Genomic DNA, 16088 nt, shown 5'->3' with positions numbered 1-16088 from the left:
TTTCCTAAGTCTTGAGATGAATCATCTGTGAACTGGGAATAAAATTATCTAAACTTCTCACCCCTCAGTATTGCTGTGAAAATAAAATGAAGTGGCTTATAGCTAGGTCTCAACAAATAATTTTATTTATAAAATTTTAAAACAACAAAACTCATTGTTTGCCTACTATAAATTGCTGGGCAATATTTTTGAAGACTGAAATAGACATGTTCCCTAGTTAATTGAGTGGATGGTTATTGCTGTATTTCAGTAGGGTAGTCAATTGACTAACATAATTAAAAATGCTAAAGGCTATCTTGAAGCTAATAAAGAACACACACACAGATGCAAAGTAATGAGGACCAAAAAATGAAACAAAATAGTACAAAACTGAGTGATCAACCTCTTTTGTGGAACTCCTATGCAGTAAGAAATCAAAAGTAAAATTAGAAACCAATCACAAATGAAAAGTTTTCAGAGGATATTATTAGACTCATGAGATATGGCCTAAATAATTGATATAAACTTTATTGCTATAGATTTATTTGATACAGAAAATATTGAAAGTAAATTACTCAAGCATTCAATTCAATAAAACAGGAAAATGACAATGGGTTTAAAAAGTCGAGAAAGGTCACAAAGGGAATCCGGACAAAGTAAATGATCCTAGGCAGGAATACTCAATACTGTAAAGATGTCATTCTCTTTAAATTAAATATAGCCATAATTATATTCCTAACAGGAATTCTTATGAAACTTGACAGCTGATGATTAAGTTCATTGAGAAGAAAAGATGCACAATAGGCAAAAGCTTTTGAAAAAGTAATAAGAAAAGAAATTGCTAGTTATAAAAAACATTTCTTAAAGTGAAAGTATGAGCCTTTAGCAAGCATCTCAATAGAACAGAATGGTGAGAACAGAAATAAATCCATAGACATTTGAGAACACCATATATGAGAAAGGTCATATTTCAAACCAATGATGAAATGAACCATTCAAATTATGGCATCTGGGGCTACTGGTTATTCATGAGAAAGAGGGAAAGAGAGAGAGAAGGAGGAAGAAGGAAGGAAAGACAGAAAAGTTTTCAAAAACCTCTCTCCCTCATTACTTAGCAAATTCAGCCATAATAATTTTTATAAGAAATTTGTTTTACTTGGTTCAGCCAATAATCTTACAATACAAGCTTACACTATAAACTTGGAAAATCATCAGCCAAAGAAAGAAAATGAAGTTATTTCATAACAGTATAGAGCACACAACCTACCATTAATTAATCCATATGCCTAGAAGGAAAAAAAGTGAATGTCAACATGTTAATGGAAAGTCTAACCCAAATGAATTAATCTGGATGGAGGAGAAGGAGTTGTCAAGTAGATAATACTGTACAAATCTACCAAGAATGAAGGATGACATAGCACTGTATGAATTCTACAGAGGCATTAAAACCCAGGGAATTAAATCCATCTACATCTGGTTGGCATACCTCCGACTCTCAAAAGAAAGAGAACAGTCACAGTCTTTCCACTTACAGTCTCTCTAGTGAAACAAATAATATAGTGACATTAATACCCTTACCCCAACTTGTAACCCATCAGGAATAATTTAAACCAGATAAAGGAAGTGCTTTAAGTTTTAGAATTTAAAAATACTACAATTTTAGTGAAATCACAGATAAAAGACAGTAAAAACTTTATAAGATAAAAAAGGAGATTGTAGACCTAAGTAAAATTCTGAGAATCCTAGAATCATCACTATACACAAAATACATGAATTAGAGCAGGGCCAAATTCACAGGGAAGAAAATAATCTCATGGAATGGGAGAAAGACTCTGAAGAACTGATAAATTACATTCAAAGAAAATAAAAAGAATGCAAAATATTTACTGAAATTACAATATTTATAAAGAATAAAGATGACTCAATATTAGAAACATGACTTTCTCTGAAGTAAAGAACTGAAATGTAAAACTGAAAGCTATTAACTGGCCATGAAGGCGCACATCTGTGGTCTCAGCTACTCTGGAGGCTGAGGTGGGAGAATGGCTGGAGCCCAGGAGCTTGAGGCCAGTCTGGTAACACAGTGAGATCCCAACATAGTGAGACAACAAGTTCTAAAATCTATTGACGTAATAGTGAAGACTTTCTGGATATGAAAAAAAAAAAGAGTGAAATTAGTAGAAAGGTATCAGGCATCCAGAAAGAATATTTGTGTCATCAATAGGAGAAAAATATCAGCTGCCTTTAGACTTTTCATGACAATGTTCACTACTAACATTTACTAAAGGAGTTCAAAATTCTGAGGAATTAACCATTAATAATTCTTCCCACAAAAATAAAAGCAACAAATACTCTCAGTATCAAATATCTCATAAATTTAAAAAATAAAACCAGACAAAGACACTTCAAAGAAAGAAAACTACAGACCAATATCTCTAATGAACCTAGATGCAAAAATCCTCAATAAAATTCTGGCGAATCGGATACAAAAACATATTGAAAAAATTGTGCACCATGATCAAGTAGGATTCATCCCTGGGATACAAGGCTGGTTCAATATATGGAAATCAATAAATGTTATTCACCACATCAACAGACTTAAAGATGAGAACCATATGATCATCCCGATAGACGCAGAAAAAGCATTCGACAAAGTACAGCATCCCTTTATGTTCAAAACATTAGAAAAACTAGGGATAACAAGAACTTACCTCAACATTGTAAAAACTATCTATGCTAAGCCTCAGGCTAGCATCATTCTGAATGGAGAAAAATTGAAGGCATTCCCTCTAAAATCTGGAACAAGACAGGGATGCCCTCTATCACAACTTCTGTTCAACATGGTTCTCGAAACACTGGCAAGAGCAATTAGACAGACGAAAGAAATTAAAGGCATAAAAATAGAAAAAGAAGAACTTAAATTATCACTATTTGCAGATGACATGATTCTATACCTAGCAGACCCAAAAGGGTCTACAAAGAAACTATTAGAGCTAATAAATGAATTCAGCAAAGTGGCACGATATAAAATTAACTCCCATAAATCAAAGGCATTCCTATATATCAGCAACAAATCCTCTAAAATGGAAATGAGGACAACCACTCCATTCACAATATCCTCCAAAAAATTAAAATACTTGGGAATCAACCTAACAAAAGAGGTGAAATACTTATACAATGAAAACAACAGAACCCTAAAGAGAGAAATAGAAGAAGATCTTAGAAGATGGAAAAATATACCCTGTTCATGGATAGGCAGAACTAACATCATCAAAATGGCGATATTACCAAAAGTTCTCTATAGGTTTAATGCAATGCCAATCAAAATGCCAACAGCATTTCTTGTAGAAATAGATAAAGCAATCGTGAAATTCATATGGCAAAATAAAAGACCCAGAATAGCAAAAAAAAACTCTAAGCAGGAAGTGTTAATCAGGCGGTAAAGCGATACCAGACGTCAAACTATACTACAGAGCAATAGTAACAAAAAACAGCATGGTACTAGTGCCAAAACAGGTGGGTGGACCAATGGTACAGAATAGAGGACACAGAAACCAATCCACAAAATTACAACTATCTTATATTTGATAAAGGGGCTAAAAGCATGCAATGGAGGAAGGATAGCGTCTTCAACAAATGGTGCTGGGAAAACTGGAAATCCATATGCAACAAATTGAAACTGAATCCCTTTCTCTTGCCATGCACAAAAGTTAACTCAAAATGGATCAAGGAGCTTGATATCAAATCAGAGACACAGCGTCTGATAGAAGAAAAAGTTGGCTACGATCTACATACTGTGGGGTCAGGCTCCAAATTCCTCAATAGGACACCCATAGCACAAGAGTTAATAACTAGAATCAACAAATGGGACTTACTTAAACTAAAAAGTTTTTTCTCAGCAAAAGAAACAATAAGAGAGGTAAATAGGGAGCCTACATCCTGGGAACAAATCTTTACTCCTCACACTTCAGATAGAGCCCTAATATCCAGAGTATACAAAGAACTCAAAAAATTAAACAATAAGAAAACAAATAACCCAATCAACAAATGGGCCAAGGACCTGAACAGACACTTCCCAGAAGAGGACATACAATCAATCAACAAGTACATGAAAAAATGCTCACCATCTCTAGCAGTCAAAGAAATGCAAATCAAAACCACCCTAAGACACCATCTCACTCCAGTAAGATTGGCAGCCATTATGAAGTCAAACAACAACAAGTGCTGGCGAGGATGTGGGGAAAAGGGCACTCTTGTACATTGCTGGTGGGACTGCAAATTGGTGCAGCCAATTTGGAAAGCAGTATGGAGATTTCTTGGAAAGCTGGGAATGGAACCACCATTTGACCCAGCTATTCCCCTTCTTGGTCTATTCCCTAAAGACCTAAAAAGAGCATACTACAGGGACACTGCTACATTGATGTTCATAGCAGCACAATTCACAATAGCAAGGCTGTGGAACCAACCTATATGCCCTTCAATAGATGAATGGATAAAAAAAGTGTGGCATTTATACACAATGGAGTATTACTCTGCATTAAAAATGACAAAATCATAGAATTTGCAGGGAAATGGATGGCATTAGAGCAGATTATGCTAAGTGAAGCTAGCCAGTCCCTAAAAACAAATGCCAAATGTCTTCTTTGATATAAGGAGAGTAACTAAGAACAGAGTAGGGAAGAAGAGCATGAGAAGAAGATTAACATTAAACAGGGACAAGAGGTGGGAGGGAAAGGGAGAGAGAAGGGAAATTGCATGGAAATGAAAGGAGACCCTCATGGTTATATATCCAAAATTACATACACGAGGAAGTGAGGGGAAAGGGAAAAAAAACAAGGGGGAGAAATGAATTACAGTAGATGGGGTAGAGAGAGAAGATGGGAGAGGAGGGGAGGGGAGGGGGGATAGTAGAGGATAGGAAAGGCAGCAGAATACAACAGACACTAGTATAGCAATATGTAAAACAGTGGATGTGTAACCGATGTGATTCTGCAATCTGCATACAGGGTAAAAATGGGAGTTCATAACCCACTTGAATCAAAGTGTGAAATATGATATGTCAAGAACTATGTAATGTTTTGAACAACCAACAATAAAAATTTTTAAAAAATCAAAACAAACTAATTAAAAACAAAATACACATAAGCAAGGAGTGATTGAATAATGAACTCCGGATGGAGTAGCCATAATAAATAGAGGACCAGTGATGGAACCTGCAGTCCTGTCTATGTAGACAGAAGACCAAAGTGCTGCTGCAAGAAAAGTTGCACAACAGAATGTAAATATTATGAACTCTGAGGAAGTTAAAATGCTATAATTATCAAAAAATCGAAAGTGAAGAGGGATGAGGACAAATTGGAGAGGAGCTAATCACCTCAAATTACACTGCAGGGAGATAACAAATGCTTTCTGAAATTGAAACATGAAGCTATTTAATCTGGCTTCCTAATGGTATTCAAAATCTTTTATTCTTAACAGTAAAAGCACAATTAAAAAAATTGGTGGTAAAGGTATATTTACATTTAGCCATTTCAATCTATTTCAGATTATTTTTCTTCTACTAAATTATGCATAATAGGTTAATTATAAATAGTCTGTACAAGTCTATATATACTCTTTATTCTTTTATTTGTGCAGGAATATAATTACATAGCTATGATGATGTTGACCAGATGTATAGTTTCATTTTCTTTAGTGTAAAGATTTTGGAGACACTTGTGTTGTTTTGTACATGAACCAGAAGACATCACTGTAAAATCATAAATGTCTCTCATATAAACATTTAAATGTAAAATGATAATGATGAATAAGATAATTATGGAAGGCTTCACATGTCTATTTGTATGAAATAGTGTATACGGGAGTAAGAAAACCTGCACAGAGATTTTCCATGGTACCTGAAAGAGACAGGTAAGGAAATTAACATGCTGTGTAAGCAGAAAAGATTTACTATGCTAGTCTGGCCCCATGGTTTTGTCTCTGAACCCTATAAAAAAGAATTGTATATACAATATGCAAAACTGGTTGTAAAAAAGAACCGAGTTTGCATCACACAGCTCTGAAGCCAGCGAAATGAACATAAGAAGAGCGGATCCTTGCTCACAGTTTGCTAGTACAGCAGGACTAAGAACTCAGGACTTCTTCGTTTTGCTGTGGAGGTACTTGAATTGGAATTATCTGGTAGTAGTGCCTTGGGTATTATTATCAACCTGTCATTCAGAACAGTGTGATCAGTGGCAGGTAAGGTATCAATTTAACTAATAATCCTTAAACAGGAAAAAATAAACAAAAATAGAGGACAGATAAGTTTGGTGATACTTTACAGGGTTCTAGAGAATCGCACGATATGAATCTGGCTGCTAAAAATCAGTGAAATGTATGAAAGAGCATCCCATTAATAACCTGGACTCGTGATACCTTAGGAAACATACTCCATTTACATTTAAAGAAAATGAGTCTGCTAATTACATCTTGAGTTTCTGATATTCAAAGATTTTGTCCCAATGTTAGCCCATGTGCCCTGAAGACTAGGGCAGAATGTAATCATTGCCTTCATTTATATAAGGCAGCCCAAATTCCACATCCTTTGTGTCTTTTCTGTTTGAAGGAAATTACGCATTTCATTTCAGTAATATTCAGTGCACAATTCTTTTGTAACAGTAATGATATTAATTTTGAGAGATGCATTGAATTTCAAGATGTTTTAGGGGTAGACTACACTACATTGTGTGTGTGTGTGTGTGTGTGTATGTGTTGTAGACTGTTTTGATGAGCCAGTTAGAAAAGGTTGATTTTGAAAAGGATAAAGATTGTAAATTTCTATATGTGTAATAGAACTTCAAATAAGTATGACTATTTTGGGTGGTGGTGTTAGGGAAGTCATTTAGCTTAAAGAGTAGATTCAGGTGACAAGATGTGTGTTTATGGGCAACTGCACTTTTATGCAGCAGAAATATCTTATCACCTTTCCATGTGTATGATTAAATATCTAAATAACCAAAAAGTAACTTTAAGTAAGAAAACCATATTTGTCAGAGTGGAATACTGGCTAAATATAAAGAAGGCAACCGGCTGTCATTAAGAGGGTAGAAATAGATGCATATCAATATTGTACAAAGTAGTGTTTCTCTCAGCTAAATTGAATATTTATAAATACCTTTTAAATTTAATACATTTTTTCTACCTGAAAACCACTGGATTTTTGAAATTTTATCATAAACAGAATACATAAAAATGTAAGGGAGATTGATAGGTGGCCTGATTTTTTAAAATAAACAATCTCATTTCTCCTAGGATTACTGAAATTTTTCTGTTTTTTCTTAACCTAAGAATTAAGAATTTTGAGAAGTTTTATCAGTTCTACTTTAGTAATGAGAAAATAACATCTGAGAGAAATCGTGCCTGTCTTTTTGAAATAGCAAAATATTCTTTGCAGCAAGAATGAACCACAGCACACATTCACCCACAAGTGAATTGTAATGTGGGAATTGGGTATAAAATACAGATTGTCCCTTTCTTTTTCCTTTATTTATTTATTGTTGCTGTGTGTGAATGTATAGCAACGTTTCCCAAGGGATAAATGAGTTTCCTTTTACTTCTGTTCTTCAAACCAGACTTCTACCTCTTATGCTTTACCATGCTTCCTCCCTACTGGGAGGCAAACAGCAATGAGAGGAGACAAAGGAAAGAAGCCACAGGGCTGAGGATGTGAGAGGGAGCTGGAAGTTCTCAATCAATGCAGTAGGCTTTGGAAATGCTTGTGAACTTGAGATTAGCATCCCAGGCATGAAGATTAGGAAATCCATCTGCCACCACCTCACACTTTAATGGAAAAAATTAGTGGACCTTATCTTATTTCCTCCATAGATTTGAGACTCATTCTTGTTTGCAGTTAGAACACCTGTTGTTATACTCCCCCCAATTCCCCTGCTCAGAAGACAAATTGTACGACCCTCCCATTGGCAGAGGTCTTCACAATCTTTCTTTAAGTTGGCTTGCCAGGAGGATACTAAAACTTGGCCTAAATGACTTAGAGAATCTCTCTTTGCTATCCCTGGGCTTGTCAACAGAATGAATTTTCAAAAAAGTTTGTGGTCTGGTATGTTGGCACTCTCCCATAATCCCAGCAGCTCGAGAGAAGCTGAGACAGGAGGATTGCAAGTTCAAAGCCAGCCTCAGCAAAGCAGGGTGCTAAGTAAGTGATACTCTGTCTCTAAATAAAAATACAAAATAAGGCTAGGGATATGGCTCAGTGATCCTGTGCTGCGGAGTTCAATCCCGGAGAACTGCCCCCCTGCAAAAAAAAGTTTCTGCCTGAAACTATTCCCTCCTCCTTCCTAGACTAAGTAATTTCTTGATTTCCACACGTAAAATTTTTACTGTTTTCAAATACTAAACAACTTAAAGTGACAACAATCAAAAAAAGAACAGTGAAAATAGTTGTGAGTGGTGGTGGCTTTCAATCAAGGAAACATATTGATAAATGCAAACATGAGATTTTCTTCCAATTTTTCCTAGAATCAAAAAAGAAGTATTCTGGGTGAAGTTTTTATGTTTAATTATTTTTAAAAGTTTAACCATGAAAGGCAAGTGTTCAGACATGTGTCTCTTGATTTACATGGGACCAAACTTTGGAAAGTATTATCAAAATAGAATTCCAGTACCTAGAGTGCAATCATATAGTATATTAGAGAAGCTCTATCATTCCACATTATAAAAAAGTCATTGAATATAACTATCATAATTAAAAGTTATATGAAAGTTGATCCTTTGATCTCATTTCAGTTTGGTAATAAGGGGAAAAAGAGCTTCAAGTCAATTATTCAAATTATGTTTTCCTATGTAGTCTATTTGCTAATGTATCATATTGGCAATATTAAAATATTATTTTAATCTTAAATAGATTTTCATATTTATGAAAGATTAATATTTTTCTGACTTGTGGATAACAAACTTTCTTTATTTCTCTCTCACTAATTATATTTCCACATATATACACATACCCCAGATATTTGTTTAATAGATTTAGAAGATTTTAATGTACCTGAAAATAGTTACTATCTTCTAAGAGGAATCACACTTAAGCCAAAATAAACAATAACTAAGCTACAATCTTGATGTTTTTAGCATGCTGCTAAATGATAAAATACATATAGAACACATACACACACACACACACACACACTCTCTCTCTCTCTCTCTCTCTCACTCTCTCTCTCTCTCTCTCTCTCTCTCTCTCTCTCTCTCTCTCTCTCTCTCTGTCTCTCTTTCTCTCTCTCACAAAAGACAAATATTCTGACTTGATTGAAATAAGGTACATCCAGAAATAAATTTTAATTTCCAAATAAAAACTCCTGATCCTCTCTTTTAGCAAATACATGTCTATTAAAGATGAAAACATGTATGGTATATTCAATTGAAATCACTAATGTGACTCAGCACTTTTTGCAAAAATTATTCAACACATATCAAATGCCCCCTTTATAATTACTATGACTGTGTATTTATATCTCACAGTGAAAATAGAGGGGCAAATTTTATAGACTAACAAAAGAAGCACTGCATTTCAATTCAAAATGATCTTGAATTTGTCAGTTTGAAACTAACCTTCACTGTTTTTCAATTGTCTCATCTTTTTAACTTTAATAGGTTTTTAGCTAACAAACACTGATACATAAGGAGATAAGGGAATTCTATGCTCCTATTTCAAGCTAAAACATAAGCTCTAAATTATCTTTTACAGTAAGCCAAAGCCAGTATCACATACCTTTCTGGAATGAATTTCTTTCACATACAATGGAAGTAGAAACTCAGATATACCTTCAAGTCGGATTCCCTTCTTGGTGACTCTCAGATTTCCCATACCATCCTACAAGCAATGAAATATAGTTCACTTTTAGGTTAATTAGAGGATGAAATATCTGGCCACAATTTTCTTAGGCCTAAATGGAGGAAACAGTGAGTTCAAATCAGTGATGCTTTAAGGAAAATGAGCCACTGAATCTACTCAATGAATGATTGCAGCACTTTGCATACATACAGAGGGCTCTATTTAAAATGAACAGGAAACAGGATTATAAAGACCTGGTGTTTACTCCTAGCTCTGTCAGAGACCAGGATTTACCTATGAACAAATCAACTAATTTCTTCATGCATTAGTTCAATTATAAATTAGGTATAATGATACTTGGAAACAACTTTGCAGAAAGTTCAGAAAATATTGTGACAAGTATACAACTAATTCTATAATATTCAAAGAGTCTCATTTGCATACTAATATTTTAACAACTGATGTTCCAGCACTGAAACCATAAATAAACATATATACTGTACTTTAGAAAGAGAAGGAGAAAATGAATACACAAATGTATTGATGAGATGGAACAAAGTCAGTAAAATCAGAGAACTATTGGGAATTAAAGATTTCATGATTGGTAAGAGAGTAAACTATTTATCATGGAAGACAGTGATTGATACAGGCCTTGGAAATGGAGAAAGTTTCAACAGGGGAGGTCTATGAAAAGTAGAACAGAATGAAAATGTTGTTACCATTTAGGAAAAAGCATGCTGTTGGATCCAAATTATGCATGGTTTTCCCACTTTTGACTGTTGGAGGAGAAGATGTTTTGGGGCCAGAGAAAGAAAAGCCATGAATGCAAAGCCTAAGACAGATTCTAAGAGAAGAAATGCAAAAGGTACTTAAATAGCTTAATGGTTTGAAATGATTGGAGTTAAGCTTCAAGAAGACTAATGAGGCTGAAATACTGCACAGGATTTCTGTTGAATTCAGTAATAAGGCACAATGTGGTAATAATTGTGAAGAGTACAGTAGAAGACAATCTGCAGCCGTGATAAGTAATTTTATTCGGTGACGCTGAAAAGAGGAATATTTACGATTAAATCAAGGTTTTATGACTCTGAGTGATTAAGGAAATTCAGTGATTTTCTAAAAATTGGAATAGTGGAATAGTTCAAGGCCAGAACTAAGTTTAGCTTTGGACTTTTTTTTTTTTTTTTTGGTACAGAAATCTCTGGTTAACTTTATTTTTTTAATTATTAGTTGTTCAAAACATTACAAAGCTCTTGACATATCATATTTCTAGCTTTGAGATATCTTTGCAAAATTTAGATACCTATCACTCAGCATCCCTAATAGAAAGTAGATTGGGAATGCTAGTTGCTTAAGGCATACTAAAATCCTTCATGAGGATAAGCAAGTTCCATGTGGCAAGATGTATATCAAAGCAAAGGGAAATTCCTGGAGAAAGACTTGTTCTGTGTTGTTCTGTGGCTTGGAAAGAGGTGTTCCATACTTTCACAGAAGTTTTAATCAGAATAAAAGGAAATGGGTGATTATGACTATCTCACCTTGTACCCCTCATCCCCCCTGCCAAAAAAAAATTAAATGAGGTATTATAACATGAAGATGTTGCTGACAGAAAACATTTATGCAGAAAAGATTTGGTGATGGAAAAATGAAAAGAAACAGAGAAAGAGAAACAAATAGAGAAAAAAAGATCATGAAGTGGTGAGATCTCACTCTTTCCTGAGAAGAAGAAAATAATAGATTTAGTGGAATTAAACTTGAAAGGAATATAAAGGAATTAGTTTCTTGAGGCAAGTGAAAAAGTTTCAAGGTGACACAAGAAATGTCTAGTAGGTGACCAACCTAACAGAAACACATAGGAGAATTTCAAGCAGTACTGAAGGTTTAACTTCGATGAGAAAACAGGTATGCTTTTGTTAGAAAGATGACTTCTCTGAGATGGAGCTGGTTTGCAGAGGTTTTATAGTATCATTGTTCACTTATGAAAATGAAAAGTACCTCTGATTAAATGACATGGTGACTCTTTTACTTGCTCTGAATTAGTGAGGTTTTGCGAGATTATGCCCATCTACAAAATAGAAAATGGCAGAAGTAACAGTGAGAAAGACTCAAAATGAAGATTTATTAACCCAGAAGGTCAGAAAGTCATAAGGAGGTGGACTTCTAAAGTAGTGAGAAATGATCCTCCTCAAATGACTGGCCATTACTTTCTTTATCAGGTAGCAAGCAACAAGTAACAGCTGTGTTGGGCTGCAAAAATAGAAAAGAGCCAAAGAATAGTACATGGTGATATTTATGGTCAGAGAGAGCTGTTAATAAAAGTTTATTTTTATTATCTTCAGAAAATGGAACTTTGGATTTTGAGATCTGGAAGGTGAGAAATTTTCCAGAGATAATAAGGCCTAAAGAAGATCCAAGCAGTTGTGGCAGAGGAAGACTAAGTGCAGAATTCTCAGGGAATTCAGAAAGCCAAGAAAAAAAATATGTTTGTGTATATATACACATATACATATGCACACATACATATACATATATAACATATATATATATACACATAATTATATATACAAATTTGTGTGTGTGTGTAATATATAATATGATATGGCTTGAAAAAATTATTTGATCACAGAAGGATTTTCTATAATTAAATCTCACACAGTGACTATTCATATGTAATCTCAAAAGCCTGCTGGAAGGAGGAAGTGTTCTGAAATTGTCCCCACTGAGTTTCTATGGAAATACCCAGTGTTATTATTAAATTATCTCAGGGCAATAGAAACAAATGCTATCACAAATGAAATTCCCTTTTCAATATTAGTCTTAAAAATGCTTCAATAAGCTGATCATCAATAAGATAATTGGGCATTCAAAGTTAAATGTGATACTGTTTATGCTATATGTATATTTAATTTGAGAATGTCTTCAGTATCAAGCTAAGTAAAATGTCTTCTTCCATTTTCTACATAATATATGATTTAAGTTACATAAATAATTGTATTTCATTAGATAAAAGAGAATTCCCCTGCATAAGTGTAAGACTGTTGTTACGATAATATAATCTAACCTGGTTTAACATGTCTGTATTTGTCTCATTTCTCTTGTTTTCTATGAAGGAAAGATTTCCAAAAAATTTCCATATTATCTAAATGCAGTTGTAAAATACATAATAAATATGTGTGTATGTGTGTGTGTAATTAACTCAATCTTCACATGCATGTATAAAGTCCACTGATTATTTATGAGATGATGAAATAATTCAGTGTCCCATCTACAGAAACACCAAGAAGTGATTTTATTTTTATAGCCACTATATCTTCCTCATCCACTGTCTCTTGGTCCTATCTGAAAGGAAGAAAATAATTTCTGAATTTTCTATTAAGAACGACATCACCAAAATACCACAAGATAACAGAATCTAACATGGGTTTGTCTCAAGCCTATCTTGGTTTGACAACTTCTTTCTATAATCTTGACTAACTAATATTGGTGCTTCAAATTTTGTCTTCTACAAATGGAATAATCTGGAACAGTAGCTGTAATCCAGCCACTGGGGAGGCTGGGGAAGGTGGAACACATAAGTTCAAGGCCAGCCTGGGCAACTTAGTGAGACCCTATCTCAAAATAAATTTAAAAAGGGGTAGGGCATGTAGTTCAATAGTAGAGGCCTCTGGATTCACTCTCTAGTACATAAAAAAAGATAAAACAAATTATAACAGAATTTATTTGTTTATTGCAGGATTATTTGAGAGGATGTACAAAGCTTAAAACAGTTCCTAATTTATGTGAATATACTTAATAGTTTTAACAATCATTGTTAAATTTAATAATTATTTAACAATGTTAATAATAACAATTATTAGACTGGGGTTGTGGCTCGGAGGAAGAGCACTCACCTAGCATGTGTGAGGCACTGGGTTCGATCCTCAGCACCACATAAAAATAAAATAAAGGTATTCTGTGCACCTACAACTAAAAAATAAAGGTTGAAAAAATAATAATAATTATCAATGTTTTATTTAAAAGTTTTAATTTTGTCTCATGATAAAAATACATATTTTTTAATATCCAGAGGGCTTATCATTCAACTGCAGGAGAGTCTACATCACATTTTATTACCATTAGAATTATGATGCTTTTATTCATTTTTCATAATCTCATGTTAGTACAGGCTGAATGTGTTCCCTCCAAAATTTGGAATTTGCAGTCTAGTATGGTTGAATCAACTTTAAGAAGTGATGTGGCCATGAGAGGCTCCTCTCTTGTGAATGAGACTAAGGAACTTGATAAGAGTGGCATTATACACGTAGAGCTTCTCTTGCTTTTCTGTCCATGCTATGTGAGAACACTGTGTTCCTCTCCTTTTAAGGACTTATCCAGGCATCATCTTGGAAGCAGAGAAGTCCTAACCAGACAAGTGAACCTGCTGGCACCTGTATCTTAAACTATGAGAGAAGAAATTTCTGTTTTTCACAAATTAGCAAATGGCAGGTATTTTGTTATAGCAACACAAACAAACGAACTAAAGATGCTTGCCACTTATTTACTTTCAATCGACAGTGTAGAATCATTTTGGAAAGGGTGGTAGAGCCAGAGTTTGAAACTTGATTTTACTACTTACTGTTGATTTTCACATAGTGTTAAATCTATCTAAAACTAAATAAGTTTCATGAAAATATCAGAAAAATGATGATATTCCTCATGGGGATTTTTATAATAATTAACTGATCTAGACAATGAATTGCTCAGTATTAGGCCTGTTATATATTTTTTCTTTTGTTTTTGTTTTTTATTTGTTCTAATTAGTTATACAGACAATAGAATGCACTTTACTCAATTTCTCATTCTTTTGGTTGTACATGATATAGAATCATACCAGTTGTGTAGTATATGTACATAGAGTAATAATTTTTGATTCATTCGACTATCATTCCTAACCCCATACTACTTCTCCTTCCTTTACCTCCCCTCTACTTAATGCAAAGTAACTCTATTCTTCCCTAGCCACACCTCTACCTTATTGTGAATTAGTATCCACATATCAGAGAAAACATTTGGCCTCTAGTTCTTGGGATTGGCTTAGTTTTGCTTAGCATGATATTCTCCAGTTCCATCCATTTACAGGCAAATGGCATAATTCCATTCTTCTTTAAGACTGAGAAATACTCCAATGTGTATATATACCACATTTTTTAATCCATTCATCTGTTTTTTTTTTTTATTGTTGGTCGTTCAAAACATTACACAGTTCTTAATACATCATCTTTCACAGTTTGATTCAAGTGGGTTATGAGCTCCCAACTTTACCCCGTATACAGATTGCTGTTTCACATCAGTTACCCTTCCATTGATTGACATATTGCCTTTCTAGTGTCTGATGTATTCTGCTGTCTGTCCTATTCTCTACTATCCCCCCTCCCCTCCCCTCCCCTCCCCTCCCCTTTTCTCATCCCTGTTTAATGTAAATCTTCTTCTCAAGCTCTTCGTCCTTACCCTGTCCTTGTTTACTCCCCTTATATCAAAGGGGTCATTTGGTATTTGTTTTTTAACGATTGACTAGCTTCACTTAGCATAATCTGCTCTAATGCCATCCATTTCCCTCCAAATTCTATGATTTTGTCGTTCCTTAATGCAGAGTAATACTCCATTGTGTATAAATGCCACATTTTTTTTATCCATTCATCTATTGAAGGGCATCTAGGCTGATTCCATAATCTTGCTATAGTGAATTGTGCTGCTATGAACATCCTTGTAGCAGTGTCTCTGTAACATGCTCTTATTAGGTCTTTAGGGAATAGACCAAGAAGGGGAATAGCTGGGTCAAATGGTGGTTCCATTCCCAGCTTTCCAAGAAATCTCCATACTGCTTTCCAAATTGGCTGTACCAATTTGCAGTCCCACCAGCAATGAACAAGAGTGCCCTTTCCCCGCATCCTCTCCAGCACTTATTGTTGTTTGACTTCCTAATGGCTGCCAATCTTACTGGAGTGAGGTGGTATCTTAGGGTAGTTTTGATTTGCATTTCTCTAACTGCTAGCGATGGTGAGCATTTTTTCATGTACTTATTGATTGATTGTATGTCCTCCTCTGAGAACTGTCTGTTCAGGTCCTTGGCCCATTTATTGATTGGGTTATTTGTTATCTTATTGTCTAATTTTTTGAGTTCTTTGTATATTCTGGTTATTAGGGCTCTATCTGAAGTGTGTGGATTAAAGATTTGTTCCCAGGATGTAGGCTCCCTGTTTATCTCTCTTATTGTTTCTTTTGCTGAGAAAAAACTTTTTAG

General features: G+C 34.4%; 1 protein-coding gene across 1 annotated transcript in view; it reads right to left on the bottom strand.

Moving 5' to 3' along the window:
• The window catches only part of Sgcz (sarcoglycan zeta), a 1049168-nt gene that overhangs the window by 193196 nt on the left and 839884 nt on the right, over positions 1-16088 (bottom strand). The window contains exon 3 of the mRNA XM_040268050.2: positions 9746-9847. Coding sequence (XP_040123984.1) covers positions 9746-9847 — 102 coding nt within the window. The remainder of the gene's footprint in view (positions 1-9745; positions 9848-16088) is intronic.

The sequence above is a fragment of the Ictidomys tridecemlineatus genome, chromosome 14, assembly GCF_052094955.1.
Source record: "Ictidomys tridecemlineatus isolate mIctTri1 chromosome 14, mIctTri1.hap1, whole genome shotgun sequence".
Taxonomy (NCBI): domain Eukaryota; kingdom Metazoa; phylum Chordata; class Mammalia; order Rodentia; family Sciuridae; genus Ictidomys; species Ictidomys tridecemlineatus.
Note: the sequence above shows the minus strand (reverse complement) of the source record. Positions and strands in the feature narration are given on the sequence as shown.